The 25,908-nt window shown below is 48.7% G+C and overlaps 1 protein-coding gene across 4 annotated transcripts in view; it reads right to left on the bottom strand.

Moving 5' to 3' along the window:
• Window positions 1–232: 232 nt before the first annotated feature.
• Window positions 233–25,908, bottom strand: part of SAMHD1 (SAM and HD domain containing deoxynucleoside triphosphate triphosphohydrolase 1) — a 1,667,622-nt gene continuing 1,641,946 nt past the window's right edge. For all 4 annotated transcript variants that reach the window (XM_085618924.1, XM_085618923.1, XM_085618925.1 and 1 more), the window contains one exon: window positions 233–717. In XM_085618924.1, the coding sequence (XP_085475050.1) occupies window positions 583–717 (135 nt within the window). In that variant the 3' untranslated portion in view covers window positions 233–582. The remainder of the gene's footprint in view (window positions 718–25,908) is intronic.

Raw genomic sequence — 25,908 nt, 5'->3', positions numbered from 1 at the left:
GCCATCTACCGGCAAGCAGGAGCACTGCTTTTCCAGTTTCTGGATCCAGTCTGGGGATATCCACAGGGTGCACAATCTACATTTAGAAGTATCCATCATAGCAAAAACTTCCAGTCACAGTTTACAACAATAGTTAAACAAATTGATAAGGATGTAGCATCTATTGGAATCATCTACTTACTCATTAAAGATACAAAAAAACCTAGAAATGACAGTTAAATACTAGTAGAAGCACTTAAAATAGTAGTTATTTTTACTTGCATAAAGAATACAGCTGGTGAAGCTAAAGTTTTAAATGCGAATGAATCAGAGCATCATTGCGGAGATAAACATTTAAATAAATCATTTTTCCAAAATAAAATCTTTAAATGTAAAACAAGTTGGCATTTTCTGTAATTACACATAATAAACCTTTTCATAGATTCATGATGTATGCAGATTAAAATATTGTTTTCAAGAGTGTTACACATGATCACCATTTCCTTTTTCCAAAAAAATATTGTGTTGCTATTTTAGGGGGCATGTCCACTTCTATATTGGCAGCTGCTTCAGACATACAGAAGAAACAACTCAAATGATTGATCAATCTTTAAAAAGTCTTTTGGAGCTGGTGGATTCATGATTGTGAGCAATCTTGACCTCTTCGCCATAATCACTGTCCTCATCAACCCAGCTGGCTTTCATTGGAGTAAGTTCTGGGGCCACCACATCACCATCCTGTAAATCATTGCAATAATGGATTTGAGAGATCATAAAAGTCTCATTTTTGGGTATTGTCCTACAGATTAGAGTTTTGCATTATACAGACAAATATCTTAATAATAGAGATTATCAAATGTGTGCTCACTCTTTTAGAAGATAAACCAATAAAACGCAAATTGAAAAACATGCAGACATATTGTGCCATTTCTCATGGTATAAACTTGACTCACCAAATTCTAAAGGTTTTACACAACAATACTTTGATGCTAGATATGGCAAGCCTTAGTGCATAAACAAAAAAAGAATTCCATGTCATCATAAATCTTTCATTTGGAAGCATATAGCATCAATAAAAGTACATACACATAAAAAACTTTAAAAGTACAACTATTAGTATTATAAAACAGTATATCATAACAACAGTTCCATCATATAAAAATAATCAAAGTGCATAGTGCTTCGAGAGCAGAAGGCAGATTTTAAAAAATACATACATAAAATCAGCATTAATTGTTTGCCAGCTATTGAAGATAATACAAAGAATATACATTGTCATATATTGCACTTCTTGTTATACGGAATTAAGAATTGTCTAGTACATTTCAGATAAAACTTACACAAAAAGAAAAAGTGTAGCAGGGACAGAGTGGACATGACATCACATGGGCAAGGACAGACCTTAGCAGCTTGAAAGTGACCCATCGAAAAACATAAGAAATCCACAACAATACCAGCTCTAAAATGAAACAAAAGTGATCTTTACCACCTACCATGTGTAATAATCAAACAGTCCTCCAAGGCATGAGATGGTCTCAGACAAAAATAGGCTGAGACAAAAGATTTATTAACCTCACAAGATAACCTGTGAGCATGTGCATGGATTAACAACTAATCTATCAATAACTTTTTAACCACCCCATAGCAAAAACTACGGTCATCAAATAGTTGCGGCTTGCCCAGGGCATAAAGAATGTCCTTGACACGGGTAAGCCAATGGATGCTGAGACCCTCATCACCTGCTAAGCAATCTTTGATGATATGTTATTTCAGAGCTGCTTCGGAATCAACAGAAAAATAGGCCTAGTTTTATTATAATCTTCTATATAACTGAGCATGAGCTCCTGTGATATATATAATGAGAGGAGGTCGAAGGGATAGACTGAAGCTTTCTGCAAAAATTATTCTCTTCCACCTGAATGGCAGTACTATTTGCAAATTTGAGCTCCATATGTTGTGATTGGGAAACATTACACATTTGCAAGAGTAGAGTGGCAGCAGAGAGCTCTCTCCTGGTAAGCGCAGGATGTTACAAAGTGACCCAAATGCCCGAGAAAATTTGAGCCTTTGAGACACGTTATTAGGTGCCTAAGAGCCCGAAAAATCAACCATGTTCCCCAGGTAGGGAAAGCTGTTGGTTCTTTCCAAACGATTATCATCCACTACCATCATTGAAGACTCATTAATTTTTTTACAGCCACATGCCATGATGTATGATTTCATGAAATAGGTACAGAGTTCTAGGTCGACCATGAACTTAATAAAGGCAATCACCAACGAATGAAGGGCGTCATCCGCGTAAAATAAAGTTGCCACTAGTGCTCCTTCAAGCTTAGGAATATCTATACAGGCTTCAATTAGGTTGGGGTTTAATTTGTTAATGAACAAGTTACTTACCTTCGGTAACGATATATCTGTAAGAGACATAGGTTAGTTATGGATTACTCACCTTAAAATTACCCCCAGGCGTCAGAATGGATTGGAGAATTTTTCCCTCAGCAGTGCCTCTGCGCGTCAATAGATGGTGTTGGTCGACTCCGCGTTCGTCGTTGGTGTCGTGGTCACTGGATTAACGTTGCGGTATCTACTTAGACACCGTCCTCGCGCGCTGACGTCTGTTCTTACACGACATTCCACGCTAAAGCACAAAGCCATGCAAGACACTGACCACTGGTGCAGAAAAACTAGGGCCTTGAAAGAGGTCCCTGAGGCGGTGAGGAATCCATAACCAACCTATGTCTCTGACAGATATATCGTTACCAAAGGTAAGTAACTTGTTCATCTGAAAGAGACAGTTAGTTATGGATTCCTCACCTTAGAAGAGATACCCCAGCAATACCAACCCCGGTGGTGGGTCTGTGAACCAAGTTCACACCAGAAAGTCCTGTAGAACTGAACGGCCGAAGAAGCCGTCCCTCCAGACTTGGCTGTCCAGGCAATAGTGTTTGGTAAACGTGTGCAGGGAAGCCCACGTAGCTGCCTGGCAGATGTCAAGGAGGGGGACTCCATGTCCCAAAGCAGTAGTGGCTGCCGTTGCCCTGGTAGAATGGGCAGGCAACCCAACTGGAGGTTCCTTTTTCGCTAAGGAGTACCAGATTTTGATGCAAAAAACAACCCATTAGGAGATGGTCCGCTTTTGCACGGCCTGACCTTTCTTGGCGCCCACATAACCTACAAAGAGCTGGTCATCCACCGAGATTGTTTTGTGCGATCCAGATCGAAGGAAAGCACACGTTTTGGATCCAGACGATGGAGCCTCTCTTCTTCTTTAGAAGGATGTGGAAAGAAGGTGGGCAAAGTGATGGTCTGACCTATATGGAAAGAGGTAACCACTTCGGGACGGAAAGGAGGCCTAGTACGAGGACATCCTTGTCCGGATGAACAGCCAGGAAAGGAGGCTTAGAAGAAAGAGCCTGTAGCGCTCACACCCTGCGAGCAGAGGTGATGGCAACCAGAAAGGAAGATTTGACGGTTAAAAGTCTGAGAGGACAGTTATGTTGAGTCTCGAAAGGAGAATACATCAAATAAGTAAGAACCAGGGTCAAGTTCCAGTGGGCCTCACGAAAGAAGTAGGAGGAAACAAGTGAGTAATGCCCTTAAGGAAGCAATTTACAATAGGGGACTTGAAAAGAGAAGGCTAGTCAGGCAGTCGAAGGAAGGCCGAAATGGCTGAAAGATAGCATTTGAGAGTGCCCAGAGCAGAGCCCTGCGGGGCCAAAGAAAGAATGAAGAAGAGAACCTCTGAAAGGGGATCCACAGCCTTAGCTATGCACCACGCCACAAATTTGTTCCATCTACAGGCGTATAACGTTTTAGTGGAGGGATGCCTGGCTGCCAAGATAACATTTCAGATTTAGGGAGGAAGGTCGAAAGCTGTCAACTGTCGCCGCTCAATCTCCACACAAGGAGGTAAAGGCTGGACAGATTCGGGTGGAGGGCCGTCCCCTGCTTCTGCGACAGAAGATCCTTCCGAAGAGGCAGTCTGATCGGAAGATCAATGGCCATGTGTAACACCTCGGGATACCAGACTTTTTTCGCCCAATCCGGAGCCATAAGAATAACTTGGGCATGGGCATGATCTTCTTCAGCACTCTGAGCAGAAGTGGTATAGGTTGAAAGGCGTGTAGAAAATCGCAACTACACTCGCGACGAAAAGCATCACCTAGCGAGTGTCGCCTTGGAAACTCCAACAAGCAGAACTGCTGATATTTCGCGTTCTCTTCTGTGGCGAATAGATCTAACCAAGGCTCTACCCACTGCTGAAAGAGACCTTGCACCACCTCAGAGTGAAGACGCCATTTGTGATCCATCACGCACCTGCGGCTGAGTTTGTCCGCCCTGGCATTCAGAGAACCCGCCAGGTGTTGAACAACCAGAGATATGCCCTGATGTTCCAGCCATGTCCAGAGGGGGAGAGCCTCTTGACATAGGGTCCAGGACCCCACCCTGTCCTGTTTGTTGTACATGGTGGTGGTGTTGTCCGTGAACACCAGCACCTCTCTTCCCCGGACAGAGGGAATGAATGATTTTAGTGCAAGACGAATTGCCCGAAGCTCCAAAAGGTTGATATGGAGCCCGGACTCTGCCGGAGACCAGAGGCCTCGGATCTCTGCCTCTCCCATGTGGCCGCCCCACCCCAGCAGTGATTCATCTGTCACCACTGTGAACTCTGGTTGGGGAAGGGAGAGGGATCTGCGCTGACCCAATCTCGGTTTGTGAGCCACCACTGCAACTGGTGTGCAGTGCCCGCCGAGATCTGAACGCAATCTGAAAGATTCCCCTGATGCTGTGCCCACTGAAACTTCAGGTCCCACTGCGGAGCCCACATATGCTACCTGGCATAGTCCACCAGCAGGATTCGGGAGGCCATGAGGCACAGTAGCCTCAGGGTCATTCTGAATGAAACCCGGGATAGAGGCTGAAAAATTGAAATCGTAGCCCGAATATCCTAGACTCGACGCGTGAAATGGGCTGTGTCCAGAACCGCTCCGATGAAAAGGAGCTTCTGAGAGGGAATAAGGTGTGACTTCGGCACATGGATGGTGAACCCCAGAGAATGGTGGAGGTCGGCCGTAGTCTGGAGGTGGGTGACAACAGCCTGGAGCAAGCCCGCCTTCAACAGCCAGTCGTCGAGATAGGGGAAGACTGGAATCCTTGATCTGCACAGTTGAGCTGCCACCACTGCAATCACTTTCGTAAACACCCGAGGGGCGCTGGTAAGGCCAAAGGGGAGCACTGTAAACTGAAAGTGCTCGGCCTACCGTGAACCGCAGGAAATGCCGGTGGGCCGGCAGGACGGGAAAGTGAAAATAAGCGTCCTGCAAGTCCAACGCTACCATCTGAGCCATTGTCAACATCTTGAACTCCTCCTTCTGGAGGAAGCGGTTGACATCCCTGAGATCCACGACAGAACTCAGGCCCTTGACTTCTTGGGCACCAGAAAGTAGTGGGAATAACAACCACGGCCGACTTCTGGGGCAGGAATGCACTAGATGGCTACCTTGGCCAAGAGAGCCATGACTTCCTGTAGGAGACGGGCCAGGTGATCCTCCGACATGCGATGGAATTGAGGTGGCCTGGATGGAGGGGTAGCCTTGAAAAAACCCACCTGTCTGACGTGATGTTGAGCCAGTGGGGGAGGTGATGGCAAATCCTGCCGCCCACTGGCAATTGATGGTCCTGAAAGGTCAGACTAGGAGGGTTTGGAGTCTGCTGCAGCTGGTGGACTGGCCTGCCTGCTGACCCCCCCGACCCACGGCAGTGGGATCCACATCCCCGTCGGCGCAGAGGCTGGACAGCTTGCGCAGGCCTGTGGCTCTAGGCAGAACGTGGCGGGGCAACCCTTCCGTAGCCAGAAAAAGGGCGAAAAGCAGATTGAGCTGGGCGGTAGGTGGAAGTGAGGCCTAAGGATCTGGCTGTAGCCCTAGAATCCTTAAAGCGGTCAAGCACGTTGCCTGCCTTGTCTCTAAACAGGCGACGGCCGTCAAAGGGCATGTCCAAAAGTGTTGCTTGGACATGCCCCAAAAAGCCAGTGGACCTCAACCAGGCGTAGCGTCTCAATGCTACCGACCTGGAAATCGTCCTGCCCAGTGAGTCAGCTGTGTCCTTGTGAGAAGTTGGCCTGGCATATGCTGTTCCTAGTTATAGGGACACCTTGCACCAGTCCAATTCGACTCTTATTGATGATAGGTTTAAGACAACCTTTAAAGAAAGCTATCCTAGTGGTAGCTGTGGAGAGCAGCCTTCAGGCTAAGTCTTGAAGGAGTGTTAAGCTTATTGTTTTACCATAATAACCTCTTGAATAACCAAATGAAAGAGTAGCCCACACAGGTATATATATAAAATATATGTATTTATTCTAGACAGAATCCCACAGTCACTTTATGTCGCTAGTGGCAAAGTTACACTTCAAACAAGCATTTATAAACACAATAAATAGCACAGAAATCAATGGGCCCCGGGGGGGACCAAACCATATACTAAAATAGTGGTATAAGAACCACGACAATTCTACAGGCAATGCCTAGGGCATTCAGGATCGCTTGCCCCTTCAGAATCCACCCACAGTTATGAGGAAGGGGACCCACGGGAGACGCGTGCAGTGCAAAGAGCTGCTATCGGGATCGCAATGTTAGCCTATGGAGAATGTCGCGGTTTGAAATAAACAGATTAAAAATACTTCTAGCAGAAGTACAAAGTTAAAACTTCAGACTTAAGCTTTTGAGTTGCCCACAACCCCGAGAGTACCGAGGTACCACTGTTACCTGCCCCAGGGAAGCCGGGTGCATAGGTCGTTTCTGCTGTCGGGTCGCGGGCTGATTTTCAATGGGAAAATAGTCAAAAGTTCTGCTAGCCAAAAGCGTCGATGATGCCGTGAAGATCAAAGATGTGAAGAATGTAGAGAAGAACCTGAAAGCAGAGGGGACAGAGTCTGGGTCACGGCAAAGTGACCAGGAGGCTCAAAGCAAGGAGCCCTTCGATGTCGGGTGCTTCAGGTGAGAGGTGCTGTTGCTTGGATCTGCAGCCACGGGCTCCGGGAGCCTTCAAGGAAGGCCAGCTTCCGGAGGGCGACTGTCCCACGTCGGATGAGGGTCGCTGCGGTGTTAGTGTCCGGATTGGATCCACTAAGCCTTGGCAACCACAACCCATGAAGAATAAACAAATCAGCTGCAGTGCAGACCCACGAGGTCTGGGAGAGGTCTCCTTCGAGGAGACGGTAGAGCAGGCCTGGAGCAGCCAGGGGAACTCTTGTTTTCAAAGATAGACCTCCGCTAGGGCCCACAAGTCGAGAGACAAGGGACCTCGGGAGGCGGCAATTTGGAGTGCGTAAAAGGGCACCCACGGGCCACCGGAGGGGGCTAGGGCGCTGGTCTTCGGCACAATTGCTGTAGAGTGGTTGGCTCGTAAACGGGCCAAAGCACAACTTCCCCACTGGTCAGGGTCGTGTGCTATGCAAGAAGAAGCCGGGGTCTCGGGGTATTGGGGATCTCGGCACCCACGCGGTCCACGGTGCCCAAACTCGTTGAGCACACTCACTGGCCTCTGGGATGCGCTGGAAACCCACCTCAAGGGTTCTGGAAGTCGTCGAAGATCGTGAAAGCAGCGAAGTTCCAACCGGGTCACTTGCAGTGTTTCAGGTGCCTGCCAAGCAGGGGGATAACTCCTTTATCCCAAGGGAGATTTCTTCCGTCAGCTGGGCAGCAGCTCGTCGAAGGTCGGTTCTGTAAAGTTCCAAATTAATCTGAGGCTCTGGGGCCACGTTATTCACCTTTATCCCCAAGATTAGGGGAGTGTCCAGAGTAGTGTCCACCAATGGCTGGTGAGGCGGGAAAGGGTGGCTACACCCTCTCCCCTTTGTGTGTTTCCCGCCTGGGCGAGGGGCAGGATGCCCCTGAACCGGTTCCAAGCGGTGTATGCAGAATTAGGTCTCTGCAGCTGCCTACGTGCAACTCTGAAAGGACATTTGGTGCACCCACCCTGTTCCAATTCACATTATCCTGTCTGGGGAGATGCTAGCACCTCCCTGTCACAGGAGCCCTATTGTCCAGCTGGCGAGGCTGGGGTTTTCCCCAGCAACAGCCAGCCAGGGTCGTGTAGGTGGCGGGCAGTAGCCATTTTGTGTAACTTGTGCACTTTTAAATTGGTGTCTAAATTCCACCGCTTTTCCCATATCGCCCTTCTAGCAAGGGGGAATTGTACCCTCATGCCCATGGCTGGACTGTGGGTATGATTCCTACATGTTTGACACCAAACACGATATGGTTCTGTGTAGCCATTCTCAAGTTATCGCGATATCGCAATAGACTTGTAATGCGGTTAAGAGTATATGGTAGGGCTACACTACAAACAACCCAGTAACGATTTTACGAAGGTTGCAGAGAGGCCCTACTCATGTAGGGGTCCCCCCTCACACATACCTCAGCACCCTGCGCTGTAGGATTACCAGGGCCTGCTATAGGGGTGACCTATGAGAGTATATGGGTTGTAATGGGGTGGGATATAGGGTACCGTAGTGGTCTGGTGGTGTCAGTTTGTATGGCTGTTCCAGGGTGGCACAATAAGTGCTGCAGCCCTGGTAGGCCTATTGAGGGCCCCATGCCCTGGGTACCTAGGGTACCATCTACAAGGGACTGTCAGGGCACCCTCAGCATCCAATTAGGTTTGTACCTAGAGTACTCACATCAGTTTTAGGGAGAAAGCAGATAGGCTGGGGTCCTGGATAGCAGAATCCCAGCCAGACTAGTCAAAAACCACTCAAATACCAGGCAAAAAGTTGGGGGCAACCATTAGTCAGATTCCAATCTCCTACAGTCCTGCTCACACCGGATGGTGAAGTTTGCTGCGTCTCTACCTTCGGCAACAACAAGGGCGAGCACGGCTTGGGCCTCCTCCAGGTACTGTGGCAGCACCTGCGCAACCGTGCCCCACACCGAGTGGAAGTAACGGCCCAATAGACATGCGGTATTCACCTACCGCAGTCCCAAGCTGGAGGAAGAAAACATCTTCTTACAGAGGTGGTCCAGCTTCTTGGATTCCCTATCAGGTGGTGCCGTAGGGAAAACACCCTTGGATTTTGAGGCTTGGACAACCAAGCTCTCAGGGGTAGGATGGGAAGAGAGGAAAATGGAGTCAACCGGAGGTGCGCAGTGGTGTCGGGCAATCATCCTGACAACAGGAACCCCTGTGTGGGGCTTGAACCAAGTGCCCAAAAGGATGTCAGTAAGAGCCTCACTGAACGTCAGCAATGGTTGAAGCACTTGCTAAGCGGTTAGTCCTGACCGCCACCATAGGAAGCTCGAGGTTTAGGGCTCAGCTTCCCTACGCAACACCACTGCTTACAATGCACCCTCCTCCGCAGCCACGGTGGGGGAGATAGCATGCCAAGATCTGGGGAGGTATCCAGACCATTGGTCTCACCCATCTCCTTTCTCCAGCCCGGTTCCTCCAACTGGTCGGCAAGAGGGTCCTAAGACCCCTCACAGTCCTCCTCACCCTCTCCGGTGAGCCACTCAAGGCGGTAGGAAACATCAGGAGAGAACAGGGGCACAGAGTACCGGTCAGCGCCGCTACCGGCATTGGACCATGTCGGTCCGGCTCCATGCCCTCATCGAGGGGGAGGCCGGGGTCGATGACGGTTGGGGACACAACCGGCATCGGAGGCGGCAGGGGTGTCGTCACTGGATTCGGCGCCGGAGGAAGTGTCATGAGGTCGACATCGAAGGCCTAGAGCCCCCAACCGATTCCCCAGGGCCTGAAGGCACGCCAGCGGAGTCGGGCTGCCTGAAGATAGACTGTAGGGCTTCGTAAAAGGTTCGAAGCTGGGCAGGGGTCGCTCCGGGTGCCGGAAAGGGAGAGAAGGCTGGAGTCGACCCCGCGGGCAGAGCCGGACAAGTACCTGCCACGTCCCGAATCGTGTCGTTCAACAGGCAGGGAGAGTGCGAAGAGCGACGATGCTTCGTTGCTCTCTTCTTGTGCTTTGACTTACCCAAAGACATAGACTTCGATGAAGAGTGGTGGTGGTGGCTCCGCGACCGGTCCCGTTACTTCCCTCTCGACCGCGACCTCGAACTGCGCGGACCGGACTGCCAGACCTCGAGAAGAGTTCGGGACCACTCCCGCAAAGACTTCGGGTTCATGGCACGGCGGTCGGGGCACAACTTCGGTCGTGGTCGTGCTCCAGGCACCAAAGGCACACAAGGTGCGAGTCCATGACCGACATCAATTTGTGACAGGCGTCACAAGTCTGGAAGCCGGTCCGAGGTGACATCCCTCCGTGCACTAGGAGTCGATCGACTTGGCTGGCGCAGAAAAAGAAAGAACTGACGTCAGTGGGCGAGGGCGGCATTTAAGTAGATACCGCGACATCATTCCAGCGACCACGATGCCAACGATGAACGCTGAGTCGACTGACGCCAACTATCGACGCTCAGAGATACTGCTGACGAATCCATAAATAACTTTCTATTTCAGATATATAATATAAATAACAGCGGTGCTAACACACACCCTGCAGTACACCTTGTGAAATTCTAATTCTCTAGTTAGTTCTCAATTTGCTCCTTACCTGATTTTGGCACTCATATTCTCATGTAGAGCTGCTAAAACATGTACGAGTGCTGTGAGAAGTTGGCCTGATGTATGATGTCACTAGTTCTAGTGTACACCTTATATCAGTCCAAACAACCCTTATGGTGATTGGTTGTAAAGTCAACCTTATAGACCAGCTATCCTAGTGGTAGCATGGACAAGAGCAGTCTTAGGCTAAACTCTGTATGGCATGTGAAGCCAGCTGTTATACCATTTGTAATCCCTTGAATACCAAATGAAAGGATACCACAACAGAGATATATCAAAATAGAATGTATTTATAATAGTCAAAATACCCTCAGCACTCTTTATGAGATTCGAGGTAAGTACAACACAGTCTTATTTAAGCATACATTAAGTCACACAGGTAAGTAATACAGTTAGGCCCTAGGGGCCACGCAAACCATATACTAAGTAAGTGGGGCTACACTATACTACCAAAGGTTAGGAAGTGGGAGGCCCACGGGATTCAGGTGCAGAGTGGAAACACTCACGCGTAATGCGTAAACTTCGATAGAAATAGTAGTCATTAGAAATTAAGAGTTTTAGGACACTTCTGGAGTAGCTAGGAGTTCGAGACTTGGAAACTAGACCCTAGGATAGTCAATACCCTTGTGAGCACCGGAGTACTCAAGTTACCTAGCCCACAGGCTGCGGGTGCATAGGTGGGAACTTGCGTCGGGTTTCGTCGTGGACTCCTATAGATGCCTGAAGGAAAGTTGCTGACGGGCAGTCAGTGAAGAGTGTCCGGTGGATCCCAAGGATGGGATCAAGAAGGAAGGATACCTGCAAGCAGAAGGGACAGAGTCTAGGTCACCAGCCAGGAGCCGGGAAGGAACCAGGCGATGTCGTGCAGATGCAGGTGAAGAGGTGAAGCTTGTCGCAGCAGCCACGGGTACCGGAAGACGTCGAGGACGACCAGGACCAGGAGGCGAGCTGTCCCACGAAGGCTCTTGCTGTCGGCGGCATCAAGGTCGAGTTAGGACTCAACAAGCCTTGGCAAGCGGAACCCACGCAGAATGGAGGACTTGCTTCTGGTGCAGACCAGGAAGGTCTGGGGTGCTTCTCTTTCACAGAGGAGCGAGTGCCAGTCTGGAGGAGCCGGACCAGCAAGGTGAAATTAAAGGTTCGTCGTCAAAGAGGTCACTAGCCAACGGGCCGGCAACCGGACAACACGTCGAGCAACTCAGGTGCAGAAGGGCCCCACGCAGAACACGTGAAGTGTGGGGAGCTGATCTTCTTTGCAGATGGTGCTCGGGATGGGGGCTTTTCAATTCCCCAAGCACAGCCTCGAGGAAGCCTCAGAAGTCGCGCTAGTCAGTTACTAGCCACTTTTCCCAAGTCGCCGGTCCCACGTCCCTCGTCGCCTCCACGGGTCTCAGCTTTGCTGTAGATGTGGATCTGGTTCAGAGGTGTCTGGAAGTCTCGGCGCTGGTCAGTCTCTGCAGTCGTCCCTCGTAGGATCAGTCGCAAAGCCAGCAGCGGTCACTGGATGGTGCCTGGTTGCCCAGGGTGGTCACTCCTTGGCCACAAGGGAGATTTCTTCAGTCTTCTTCCTGAGGTCGAATGTCGAAGGTCCAGAGTTTCTGTTCAAGTTGCAGATTCAGGATAATCTAATTCTGCAGGGCTCAGCTACCTGCTGATATACTGGGCTAGGCTACCTGCAAGGTCCATCCTATGGGTGGAACCAGGAAGGGGAGTGGTTACACCCCCTTTCCTTTGTCCAGTTTCGCGCCAGAGCTGGGGCTGGAGTGCCCCAGCGCCGGTTTGAACTGGACTATGCATGGGACACCTTGTGTGCCCCAGGCAGTGTCAAGTTTCGTTCATCCCTCCCTGCCCCAATACACTAAGTCCTGTCTGGGGTGGTGCTCGCACCTCCCAAGGCAGGAAACCTATTGTCCAAGCCTCCCTCGCTGGAAGGACTCCCAGCAGCAGGAGGTCAGACTTGTGTCGTGGCAGCAGCATCCATTTTGTGATGCTGGGGCTCTGGTTAACTTTAACCGGGTAAGTAGGTTTCAACATGTCTTCTCCCTCTAGAAGGGAGGAATAATATCCTCATCACCAGAAATGGTATGGGGGTATTATTCCAAAGTGTTAGACACCTTACACGACATGTTTTGATAAAGCCAAACCATAGTTACCATAACCGTTTAAGATTATAAGGCACTTTAAGAGTATATGGTAGGCTACATCATAGAACAGCTATAAGGACATGGTTCAGAAAGCTGCAGACAGGCTCAGCTCCTGCTAGAGCACCATCTCACATGTTACCAAGCACTCTGCCTCCAGGGTTGTTAAGGCCTGCCATAGGAGTGGCTGATAGGTACACATGTGTCTATATATAAGGTAGGTATAGGAATACTACACCTAAGCAAGGGGTGATTACATGACCTTGCCCCAGCTGAGTGATCAGCCAGTAGTGTCATGATGGAAGGCCAGGCCAGGGGTGGCATAATACATGCTGCAGCCCCTGGTAGGCCTAGGGTTACACCTATGCCCTGGGTACCTAAGGTACACTATACAGGGGCCAATAAGGTGAGCCTTACCAATTGGGTTATCCACCTAAAGTACATAGTATGAATTTAGAGAGAGAACAGCTGGGCTGTGGGTCTGATTGGCAGGCCCACAGCCACATCTAAGTCGAAAACCAGTGAAGCAAAAGCAAAAAGTGGGGGTGAACATAGAAAGCAGACCCTACTCTCCTACAAGTGCTTCATCCAACCCCATATATAAAATAAAGGTCCACAGCCTAGAATGATTTACACAGTTAAAAGCTATGGACAAGACCTTAAAAGTGAGGTATATTGGGCAGCGCTTGGCAATGGTATACTTACCAATAATTAGATTAAGACATTGCTCAATTGTTCCCACTCATTCCCTAAAGCCACTTTGGCATCTATGTAAAATGGAGTACTCAGCAGCCCATGTGGGGATCCTATTTTAGATGACACTCCCTAAGATTTTAACAGAGGTGTCAATAAGCAAAATTTGGCAGTAACAACTGGGGTCCAAGTGATTGCCTTTCTTAAATATTGGGATGATAGTTGAGGTACACCATGAACTAGGTATAGAAAAATAATTTAAGTTATTAAAAACATTCGTCAATATGGTCGTTCATAGGTTGAGATTACATTTTACCAAGTCTATTAGAACACCATCTGGTCCTGGTGCCTTCTTCTTAGTACTCTGCCAGATAGACTCCACGACCTCGACTAAGTTAAAATAGAATTCTCAATTTGGTACTGCAAGAAAAAGCCAGCTCTTGGTTGGTGGAATTATGGTTATAAATCCCAGAGAAGGGAAACACTGAGCAGTTTATTGTATGCGCATAAGTTACAGTTGCGCAGAGTTCTCTGACCTTTGGTATTAACTCCGTCTGTTGTTAATAGCTGTTTGTATGTTCTGCACAAGACAGCTATTCCAATGGGGTACCTGGAGTTAGCATTAAAATCTATATGCGAGTGCCTACAAAAGTTCAGTGGACAGTTAGCTGTCAAGCATTTGAAGACCTAAAGCAGGCCATGTGCATTGCTCCCATTCTGCAAAGTCCTGGCTATTCCAAAAAATTCATTGTTCAAACTGATGCATCTGAATTGGGGGTAGGGGCTGTGTTATCAAAACTGAATGAAGAGGGTCAGGATCAGCCAGTAGCTTTTATAAGCAGAAGGCTGACCCCCAGAGAGAAACGTTGGTCAGCCATTGAGAGGGAAGCCTTTGCTGTGGTTTGGGCTCTGAAGAAGCTGAGGCCATACTTGTTTGGCACTCACTTCATTGTTCAGACAGACCATAAGCCCCTCTTATGGCTAAAACAGATGAAAATCCCAAACTTTTGAGGTGGTCCATTTTCCTACAGGTGATGGACTATGCAGTGCAACATAGACCTGGGAGTAACCATGCCAATGCAGATGGACTCTCCAGTTATTTCCACTTAGAAAATAAAGACTCAACTGATCAAGGTTAGTCTTATCTCCTTTTGTGTGGGGAAGGGGTGTGTGTGTAGGAAAGTAGGATCTGCTTCTTATAGTTACCCCCACTTCTTAATGGATGTTACACTGTTTTTGGCCAGTGACTGGGATCCTGCTAATCATGACCCCAGTCTATCTACTTTCTCCTTTAAACTGTTATACATGTACTTTGGTACACTCCAGATTGGATACTGGGGTACCCTTATGAGTCCCTAGTATATGGTACACCATGTAACCAGGGCATAGGTACCCCAGAGGCCTCCCATGGGCTGAAGCATGCATTATGCCACCCCTGAGATGCCATGCAAAATGGAACTACAGGTCTGCTACTGCAACTTTTGTAAGTTGGTGCTTGCACCACTTACTTTAGATATAGGTTCTGTTGCAGGGATTCTGCTTACACAGAACTATGCGCAGGAAACCAGGACCTCAGTGAATTGTGGTGTACCAGAAACTCACCTCAGAACCTAGAACCCTGTATCCGGCCAGCATCAGTGTCCCATTCGTTATCCGAGGTTTAGCTCGGCGGTCCCAATGAAAAGACAACCCAGAACAAGCGACTTAAAGTACTCTCAGGAATGGTGGGAATCAGAAATACCTGTTCGTAATTATTCTCATATCAGTCCACAACAAGAGTAATAGGAGGCACGGTAAAGTTTAAAGAGTTTATTTTATAAACCTCGTGTCCTAAGATGCAGTACTTTGGCTAACACAAGCAGACAAATGATTAATATCAAAACCATCAGCATTGTTACAATACCATAGAATATAAAGGGAGAAATCATATTATAAATGACAGAGGGTACAACCACCTTCCCTTCACTAATAAGCTAATATTATTAGGCTAATAAAAGGTCTCTAGGCTTGAAGGGAGAACCCCATACCTCAAGGATCAGCTTAGTGAGATCACATCACAGGATCAGCTTAAGTCTTCTCGCAGGAAGGCTCGTCTTCAGAATGTGTGTTAAACATGCAGCCTGCAATATTAAAAGCACTCGACTTTCAGGTATTCGCAGCTGCATGTGTGTTATGGCTAAATAGTGAGTCGATCAACCTGAACTCGAAAACATGCATTGTCTAGCGGCCCAGACTGTTTCTTTTACACTGTGTACAGACCAAGGTCACAGCTCACAGCTAGGGATGTGAACAACAGACAGTTCTCATGTGAAGAAAAAGGCGAGCAAGCAGTTTCTCAAACAATAACATGCAACTGCAGTGTCGTGCGCAAAAGCAGCAAGATGGTCTTCTGTCATCTAACGCGGTTATGCTAACTTAGCAATGTATATATGTATTAAGGCAGCCTTCACTACAGTTCACTATATCTATAGGTCACTACACTTATAACTTATAAATCACCCCCTATAGCAGGCCTTAACAATCCTGAACGCAGGGTGCTGGGTTTTACGTTAGCGTGTGCCCCTGCATGAGCAGAGCCCCTCTGCAGCCTTTGGAGACCATTCTGCCGGGTTGTCTGGGACTCAGCCAGACATATAGGTAGAGGTGCAATATAACCTCGCGGTAAATGCTATCTCAAAAACTGCTGAAACAAAACATGTTGTGTTTGGTATCAAACACCTTGGAATAATACCTTCACACCAGTAACTGGTGTAGGGGGGGGGGGGGGGGGTATGATTCCACCGTTGTGAAGTGAGCTTCGTGGGGTCACTGGTCTGTCCAGTGCTAGCCTTCTCGACCCGGTCAGCACAAAATGAATGTTACTGACCAGAGACACATTTCTGCCCTCCTGCTGCTGAGCCAAGCTCGAGCAGAGGAAGGCAGCACAATAGGCATCCTGTCACAGGGAGGAGGGACCACCTCCCAGATAGGATTTAGTGTTTGGGGCTGGGTGGGTGCACTCAGACTGCCTGAAAGTATGCACCTGGGCACATTTGGTGTCCCTGTGCATTGTCCAGCTCAAACCAGTTCTGGGAGCTGTTGGCTCTTGCTATGGTGCGGAACCAGACAAAGGACATGGGAGTGACCTCCCCTTCGTCCTGACCCTCCCCTAGGAGGGTTCCGCGAATCTGTCCAACCCTCTCCCGTGGACACAAAAGGGCTTACCTGACTGTAGCTCTTTAGATTTTAGGTGGACAAGGTTGTACAAGAAGAAACCACTGAGCTTCGACCGTCTGGACACTCTGTACTTCGACTGGGACTGACTTCGTCTCCCTCTCCGTCCAAAGCTTTGTCTGTGGCCTTGCTCCATACAGGCTCTGTGCAGGACCTGTGGTGCATTAAGGACAACTGAAGTCACTCCCCTGCATTTGCAGGCACCTCAACGCAACTGACCGGTCTGCTACTCCCAAGCTCCTGCAGACTCTGAAACCTCCAGCAATACAGGAGGTGGGTTTCGAAGGTCCCTGAGGTTGATCTGCCCTCTCAACAACTTTGAGGCCATTATCCCTCGTGGGGACTGCATAACCCGAACCCCTGTGCACCGTGTCTATTTGCAAGTGCATATGATTGTTGGCGATTCCCAAGCTTGTGCATTGGACTCCATGTAGTCCTGACCCTGAGCAGTATTTCCACCAAAGAACTCTGGCATCCTCACACCAAGTGCTCCGTGGACTGGTACTTTGTGATCTTGTTCGAGGTCCCCTCACGACTCCTGGTCATTTGGCTTGTGAGTCGTCCTGAGGGTCATCTTGAATTCTGTTAGGCTTTCCTGGTTGCTCCAGATGTGCCCGGCCTCCCCATTGCTTAGTAAGTCTCCTGGATCTTGCTGGTCTACACCGTGACCTGCTTGACCTTCCTGCATGGGTTGCTTTTGCCAAGGCTTTTTGGTGCTCCAGCCGGACACCGACCCCATAGCACTCAACATCCATCATGGGACAGCTTGTATCTGGCTCCTGGTCATCGTCAACGTCTCATGGTCCTCGTGGCTGCACAGTCAAGCATCCCTTCTTCGCACCTATAGCACCCGAAATTGGTGGGCATTCGTCTCCAGAGCCCCTGGTCACTCTGAAGTGACCCACACTCTGTCCACTCTGCTTTCAGGTTTCTTTCTTCAAGAATCCTTAAATTTCACTGGACCCTTTTCACCTTCACGGCAGCAGCACTTCTTCGAAGCCTTCCATAGAGAGCAACAGCAGTTTTCAATACCACTTCAACCCTATGCATCCAACTCCTTTGGGATAGGTAACTCTGGTACTTTGGTATCCACGGGTGGGGTGGCTCTCCAACGTCTTAAGTTCTGAAGGCTTTCCTCGAAGTCCTCCTAGAAGGGTCCTTAAACTGTAAAATTGCAACCGCAACTTCCCCATAGAATTGTATAGAGCCCGCGGTCGTGTTGGCACACTGCACGCGTCCATCGTAGGGTCCCTATCTACTCACTTTGGGTAGTTCCTTGGGGCTGCAGCGATTCTACGAGCTCCAGACATTGTCTTGACCCGAGTCGGGGTTGTTATACCACTATTTTAGTATATGGTTTGGTCTCCCTCTGGAGCCCACTGTGTATTGTGCTATTTACAACTGTTCTATTGATATCGTATTGTGTGCTATCCTCGGGTAGAGGATACTAGAGAGTGTTATATTAATAAATTCATATTTTTATATAACTACGGTGTGGTTCTCATTTCATTTAATTAATTCATGAGGTGATATTCTGGTAAAACAAGCTGCTTTACATTCCTTCAAGATTAAGCCTGAAGGCTGCTCTCCACAGCTACCACTAGGATAGCTTTCGAAAGGTTCTCTTTGACCTCATACATCCTAACGGTCGCTTGGACTGGGGCAAGGTGCCCACTTTAATTAGTGGACAGCATATACCAGGCCAACTTCTCACAGTAATAACAAAGCCCTTCAGAAGTCACAAAGAGCTTTGGGTGCTGTGCATTTTTTTCCCCGCAGGAAATGTTTAACATGATGAAATACATCTTCCACAGTGGGTGGCAAAACAACAGTTTGGAAACTAAAAACTGATCAAAAGCATTGCGAGAAGGTGTGTTGGTATATGCTGTCCACTAGTTAAAGTGGGCACCTTGTACCAGGCCACACGACTCATGATGCCTGAGGTCAAAGATAACCTTTATTGAAAGCTATCCTACAGGTAGCTATGGAGAGCAGCCTTCAGGCTTAATCCTGAAGGAATGTAAAGCAGCTTGTTTTACCAGAATATCACCTCCTAAATGACTAAATGAAAGGAGAACCACACAGTGTTGATATAAAAATATATATATATCAATATAACACTCTCTACTAGTCTCTACACGAGACTAGGGCACAAAGCACACAATACTAAATTAATAGAACATTCGTAAATAGCAAAATACACAGCGGGCTCCAGGGGGAGACTGAACCACATACTAAAAAAATGCTATAACAACAACAACTTCACTAGACAGTCCTAGAGCACGTAGAATCGCTGAGACCCCAAGGAACCACCCAGAGGAGTGACACAGGGAGCCCACGGAGGACGGGTGCAGTGAGGAAACACAGACGCGTGCTCCGTACAACTCTTTGAGAAAGTCGCGGTTGGAAAATTACAACTTAAGGACACTTTTAAGAGGACTTCGAGCAAACCCTTTGGAACTTAGGAGGTTCTAAGGCCAACCCATCAGTGAGTACCGAAGTACCCGTGTTACCTATCCCAGAGGAGCCGGATGCAAGGGGTCAAGTGTTGGAAACCTTGGTCGTTTTCAATGGAGAGCTGCAAAGAAGTCCTGCTGCCAGGAGGGCGAAGAATGTCCAGTGGAATCCATGCCTGGATTCGAGGTGAGAAGAACCTGAAAGCAGAGGGGACAGTCTGGGTCACTTCAAGTGACCAGGGGCTCAGTAGTCAAATGCCCACCGATGTTGAGTGCTTCAGGAGTGTAGAAGGGTTGCTGACTCTGCAGCCACGGGGACCAGGAGACGTCGAGGACGACCAAAGTCCGGAGGTGAGCAGTCCCACGCAGGATGTCAAGAGCTGAGGGGTCGATGTCCGGCTGGAGCACCAACAAGCCTTGGCAACTGCAACCCACGCGGTTAGAGGAAACAGGTTACGGTGAGGACCAGCAAGGTCCAGGTGACTCCCCAAGCAATGGAGAGTCAGGGCACGTCTGGTGCAACCAGGTAAGCCCAAGAATTAACAAGGTGACCCTCGCCAGGACCCGCAGGCCAACGGACCAGGGATCGTGAGGAGACCTCAAGCAAGTTTACAAAGAACCATCCCACAGGACACTCGTTGAGTGGAGGCCGGAAATCTTTGGTGCAAATACTGCTCAGGGTCAGGGCTACACGGAGCCCAATGCACAGGCTCGAGAATAGTCACTAAGCATATGCAACTGCAAATGTACGCGGTGCACAGGTGTTCGGGTTGCACGGTCCCCACGAGGGATACTGGTCTCAGAATCGCTGAGAGGGCAGATCGACCTAAGGGACCTTCGGGAACCCACCTACTGTGTTGCTGAAATCTTCGGAGTCCTCAGGAGCTCGGGAGAATCAAACCGGTCAGATGCGTTTAGGTGCTTGCTTTTGCAGGGGAGTAACTCCTTTATGTTATGTTAATTTGCTCTTGTATAGCGCATGTACACCGACAGGTCTCTTAGCGCTTTGAAAGAGGAGAAACACAGTCAAAGACGGGAAGGTCTCCAGGTACTAAAGGACTTTAAGCCGTATCTAGTGCTTCCCTAAAAAGAATAGTTTTTAGTTGTTTGCGAAAGGGGAGAAGTCTGGGTTCTTTACGGAAATTAACGGGCAACTGATTCCAAAGTTGTGGCAGAAGGACCGAAAACGCTCAACCTCCTTTGGATATGGTGTTAAAGTGTGGGCAGGTCAGCCGTCCGACTTCCGCTGAGCGCAGCATGTGCCCTGGCACATATTTGAGTAGGCGTTCTTTTATGTAGCCTGGGGAGTGTCCATGTAGAGCCTTTAGGGTAATATACAACCACTTAAACTTTGCTCTTTGCTTAATAGGCAGCCAGTGCAACTTGCACAGCAAGGGAGTGGCGTGAGTTCTTCTGGGCAGCCTAAAGATTAGCCTGGCTGCGTCGTTTAAAACTATCTGCAGTTTGTTAGTAAGTTTCTGGGGTAGCCCAACATAAAGCGCATTGCCGTAGTCAAGTCTCAAAACAATAGTTGCTGATAATATCGTTTTCATTGACGAGATCGAAAGAAGAGGAGACAGTTTCCTCAGCTGTCTTAGAAGACCTATGCAAGTTCCGACCACAGATTTGACTTGATTGGTCATAGAGAGCTCAGAGTCGATCTTAATGCCCAAGCTTTTCACAACGGGTGCAGGGTTACGGGTGGCCCCCAACTCTTGGGGCCAGAACTGATCGCTCCAGGGGTTGTTTTTAGTCAAGATGGCTAGGACTTCAGTTTTGTCTGGATTGATTTTTAGGGAGTTAGCAGTCATACAGTTAACTGTGAACCGGAGTATGCTCAGGGCTGACTGTTGGGCATGGGCTGAATTATCGATCCTTAGGATGAGTTGGGTGTCATCTGCATAGTTGAATACTTGGCAGTCCATATATTAAAGAGGAGAGGACAGTGCGGAGCCCTGAGGGACCCCACACGAGATATTGCCCTTTTCCGATACGTGCTCGCCCAGTTGGATCCTCTGCGCTCGTCCTGATAAAAAGGATTCTAACCATTTGTGGGCCTGCCCCCGAATGCCCAATAGTTTAGAATGGCAGACCGTATTGAACGCCGCTGACAGGTCTAGTAAAATCAGGGCGCTCGATTCTTTGTTGTTGGCCTTAATCCTAAATTCTTCCAGAACTGATAGCATAACCAGCTCCGTACTGTGGTGGGGTCTGAAGCCTGCCTGGTGAGATTGGAGTAGCTCGTGTTCCTCCAGGAATACCGAGATGGTCTTCAAAACGTGATGCTCCACAACCTTTGCCAGGAAAGGGAGCTGGGAGATAGGTCTATAATTTTTTAGTTCGGTCCTGTCAGCCCCTGGTTTTTTTAATAGAGGAGTAACTCTGGCCTCCTTCAGGTTTGCGGGGACTTGGCCAGTCGCCAAGGAATTATTCAGGAGGGTGAGAATCTGACTTTCCAGGGCAGGGAGTGCCATCCTGAAGGTCCATGGTGGGTATGGGTCGGCAGGGGAGCCTGATTTGGTGCCATTTGCCAGGAGTATTAGAGACCTTGAGTATAGTTGAGGGAAGCTAGTGAGAAGCTGACCGGTGAGGGGTAGGGGTGTGGACAGCTCCCAGGAGCTCATAGTGATGGGGATGTTTTCAATCTCTAGGAGGATGTCTGTTACTTTCTGAAGTAAAAAGGACTGTAAAACGTCGCAGCCAGTGGGTGCTACTGCGAGGTTTGCGTCAGACTTTTTGCTGAGTTCTTTTAAAATCTTAAAAGTCTCCTTTTGTTTATTCGACGCGTCTGCGATTCGTGCTTCATAGTACTCAGCTTTCCTAGATATGATGGATTTTTTTATAAAGTGTGAGTAAAGATTTATAGGTTGTTAGTTCAGCAGGGTCGTAAGCTTTCCGCCACCGTCTCTCAGCTTGGCGGACGCTTTGTTTCCTTTCCCTCAGGGGCTCATTAAACCAGGGGGCTCCCTTGCCTTTAAGTCTAATTCTTTCTCTCTGTTCTGGAGCTACCTGATCAATAGCGAATTGCAAGGTGTTAGTGAGAGTTTCTCTTTCTATGTCAATGTTACCTTCCTTCAATATGGGTGAGGGTAGCCTCTCTAGTGTGTCCACTAGGTAATCTGCCTAGATTTTGTTCCAGCTCTGCACTTTCTTCCACTCGAGACGAGTTTGTTAAAGTGGGCTATCCATTGGAACCCAGCACGAGATTAACGAATGGTCCGACCAGGCGCAGGGCCGAATATCCGTTAGCTTATCCCGAGGATTAGAGGACCAGACCAGGTCTAAGGTGTGCCCTTTAATGTGGGTTGGGCGATCCACCAGTTGATGGAACCCCATGGAGGACATTGCCATTTCGAGCAGTTTGGCATGTGGCTCTCGTGGAGTTTTTTCCCCTAATGGTGGTTAAAATCTACAACTACTACGAGTCGCTGGTAGAGTGTGCTGAGATCAGACACGGTCTCTGCGAAGTAGTTGTGGAACCCAGGGGTTGCCTCCAGGGGGCGGTAGACTACCCAGAGAAGGAGGCAAGAGGCTTTAAAGGAGATTTTAACTCCTAGCATGTCTGTGTTATCTACGCTCTCTGCTATTATCTTGGTGGCCATGATCCTGGTGTTAAATAGGATCGCCACTCCCTCTCCTGTTGTCGTGCCTGTTGTGCCAGAGGGCGTCAAAGTCACCTGGGAGGGCAGCGATGATATCCGGGACAGATGTTATCACCAAACCAAGTTTCTGTGAGTGCCAGTATATCAATATCCCCCTCCTGGAGAAGCGCAAAGATCTCCAGATGATGTTTCTGTAGGGACCTTGTGTTTAAAACTGCTACTTTTAAACCAGAAGGGTACCCCGGCCTGATGCTATTGTGCGGTGCTGGCCTCCGGCTTGTAGGGCTAGCTGTCCCATTGTGCCTCAGGATGTTTTTGGTTCTCAGTTTGGCTATGGCGTTGTTATTCAGTACATGGTTACCTGTGGCTAGGGATTGCAGTTCTAATGCGGAATATCTAATTATTGGACCAGGGGTTCTGGCCCCTGGACCCGGCCGGGCGCAGATGGGTATGCCTTAGGCGCGCCAGCGTCGCAGTTAAGCTGCCCCCTTCCGCCCACCAACCAATCAGCTCTGCTGTGCATTAGCTGTACTCCCCCCAAGCACTAGACCTTTACTCCAAGGGAGATTGTTCAGTCGTCCAGCGTCGTGCAAGCAGTCGAAGTACTTGGTTTCTTCTTTACAGAATGTTGTCCAGGTAAAATCTAAAGTCCTGTAGCTAGGTAGTCCACTTTATACCCATAGGAAGGCGTTGGAAAGATTCTGTGGACCCTCCTAGGGGAGGGGCAGGACAGAGGGGTGGCTACACCCATGTCGTTTGTCCAGTTTCGCGCCAGAGCAGGAGCAAATGGCTCCCAGAACTGGTTTGAGCTGGACTATGCACAGGGACAGCAAATGTTCCCCCAGTGCAGACCTTCAGGCACTCTCAGAGTGCACCCACCCAGCCCCAATACACTAAACCCTGTCTTGGAGGTGGTCACACCTCCCTGTGACAGGATACCTATTGTCATGCCTTCCTCTGCGCGAGCTTGGCTGAGCAGCAGGAGGGCAGAAGTGTGTCTGTGGCTGTAAGCATCCATTTTGTGCTGCCCAGGTCGAGAAAGCTGGTACCGGGTAGACCGTTGACCCACAGATGTCCCTCTAGGAGGGTGGAATCATACCTCCCACACCAGTTACTGGTGTGGAGGTTGATTCCAAGGTTTTTGACACCGAACAAGACATGTTTCTAAGCAGCCGTTTTAAAGTTAGCATTTACCGCGAGGTTATAATGCACATATATGTCTGGCTGCATCACAGACAACCCCAGAGAATGGTCTACGAAGCCTGCAGAGGGGCACCCTCTCATGTAAAACCCAGCACCCTGCCTTTAGGATTGTTAAGGCCTGCCATAGGAGTGACTGATAAGTTTTTAAGTGTAGTGATTTAGATAGATATAGTGAACCTATATCTTAAGTAAGTGGTGCCAGCACCAGCGTACACAGTCTGCAGTAGCAGGCTTCTGGTGTCATTTTGAATTAAGTCTCATGGGTGGCATAATACATGCTTCAGCCCATGGGAGGCTCCTGGGGTAACTATGCCCTGGGTAAATGGTCTACCACATACAAGGGACTGATAAGGGTACCTCAGTATCCAATCTGAAGTGTGCCTAAATTACATACATTCAATTTAAGGGAGAAAGCAGATAGACTGGGGTCCTGAATAGCATGATCCCAATCAGAATAGTCGAAAACCAGCAAAACACAAGGAAAAAAAGTGGGGGTAACCATGCAGTCAGATCCTACCTTCCTACAAGAATTATTTTCTTTTCTTTGAACCACATTTGCAGGACATCAGGAGCCTGTAAAACTCAACAAGGTTGAGATGGAGGGGGCGTGGCCAAGCTAGCCATGATGGCGTAGGTGTCTGCCTAGGGCTGCGAGTAACGGCCCGACTATCGCCAACCACCCTAACCATTGGGACCTCAAGGCGACACAAGCACGGGAAGACTTACCGGCAGATGTCAGCAGTCATCAAATCATCCAGTGAGTGAGGGATTGCCACAGGAGTGCGGCATTGTAGGAGCCAGCCACAGGGATCGCACTTGTTGGCCGAGTGAAACGAACAAGTTAATTACCTTCGATAACAATGTATCTGGCCTCAGATTCCTTAACTTAGAATATCCCCAGGTGTCAGACTAGATCCAGAAAACTTTTTCCCCAGCAGTACATCTGCACGCCGGGGGGCAGCGTCGCTCGGCTCCATCCTGACGTCGTCCACGGAAGTGACGTCAATGGAGCCATATAAACCCCCCCCCCCTGGTGTGCTGACGTCAATTTTCTACAGTGAAACTTTTCCACGCCACAACGCGGAACCACAACAAAAACTGCGAGAGCATAGGAACAGTGTGTCAAAAAAGAGCAAAACTTTTCAAAACAACAGTGATAAAAAATCATAGAATGAGAAACAATACCATGTTGAAAGAGTACTCAAGACATGTAGGGACTGAAGTGGGCGAGCGGAGCTCTCGTCCCATCAAAAGTCCCATCTAAGCGAAGAGCTGTGCCCCCTCTAAAAGGCAACAGCAGTGGAGACGAATGGTAGGACAAAGAATAGTTTGCAACCTCAGGATGGAGTTGTATGAAAAACAGACTGTAACCACAGGATGGAATTGTAAAGGACCAGAGTGGAGCAACATGACTCATGGCAAGTGATCAGAAGTAGACAACCACATAAAACGTTCACCACACCTGCTACAGTGACCTATGAACTGTAGTATAATCAAACAGAATCTCAACCCCAACGACAGTAGCATATACAAGGAGTCCCCCCAAAGAAATGGGGCGAAACAGACGAGGGCGAAGGGAGGTCAGAAAACATGAGAAACTCCACGCTGGAAGAACCCAGGAGGAGCAGCATTGAAAAGCAGAGAACCCAGCCACCCAAGAACGAGAATGGGTGGAAGGCCTATTGCCCAAAACAGAATGACACACCCTGCCCCAGAGGTAGGTGAAGAGAGCACCCCTCAGGAAGAACTAGGCCACCTGTAAGGAAGCGAGGTGGCAGAACCCCACCTGGAAAGGTCCTCACAGAACGGGGAGGATGGGTGGGCATTAAGGAATCTGTGGCTAGACTGTGTCTCTACCAGATACATCGTTACCGAAGGTAAGTAATTCGTTCATCTGATAGAGACATCTAGCCACAGATTCCTTAACTTAGAATAGATACCAAAGCCATAACCCATTGGAGGAGGGTCTGCAACTGAAACCCACCAAGTTCCAAAAGAACTTATCCGTTAATAACAGTGACTAAGCACGGTGGGAACAGCATTGCC

The sequence above is a fragment of the Triturus cristatus genome, chromosome 7, assembly GCF_964204655.1.
Source record: "Triturus cristatus chromosome 7, aTriCri1.1, whole genome shotgun sequence".
Lineage (NCBI taxonomy): Eukaryota > Metazoa > Chordata > Amphibia > Caudata > Salamandridae > Triturus > Triturus cristatus.
The sequence above is the reverse complement of the archived record's forward strand: the minus strand, read 5'-3'. Positions and strand labels throughout refer to the sequence as shown.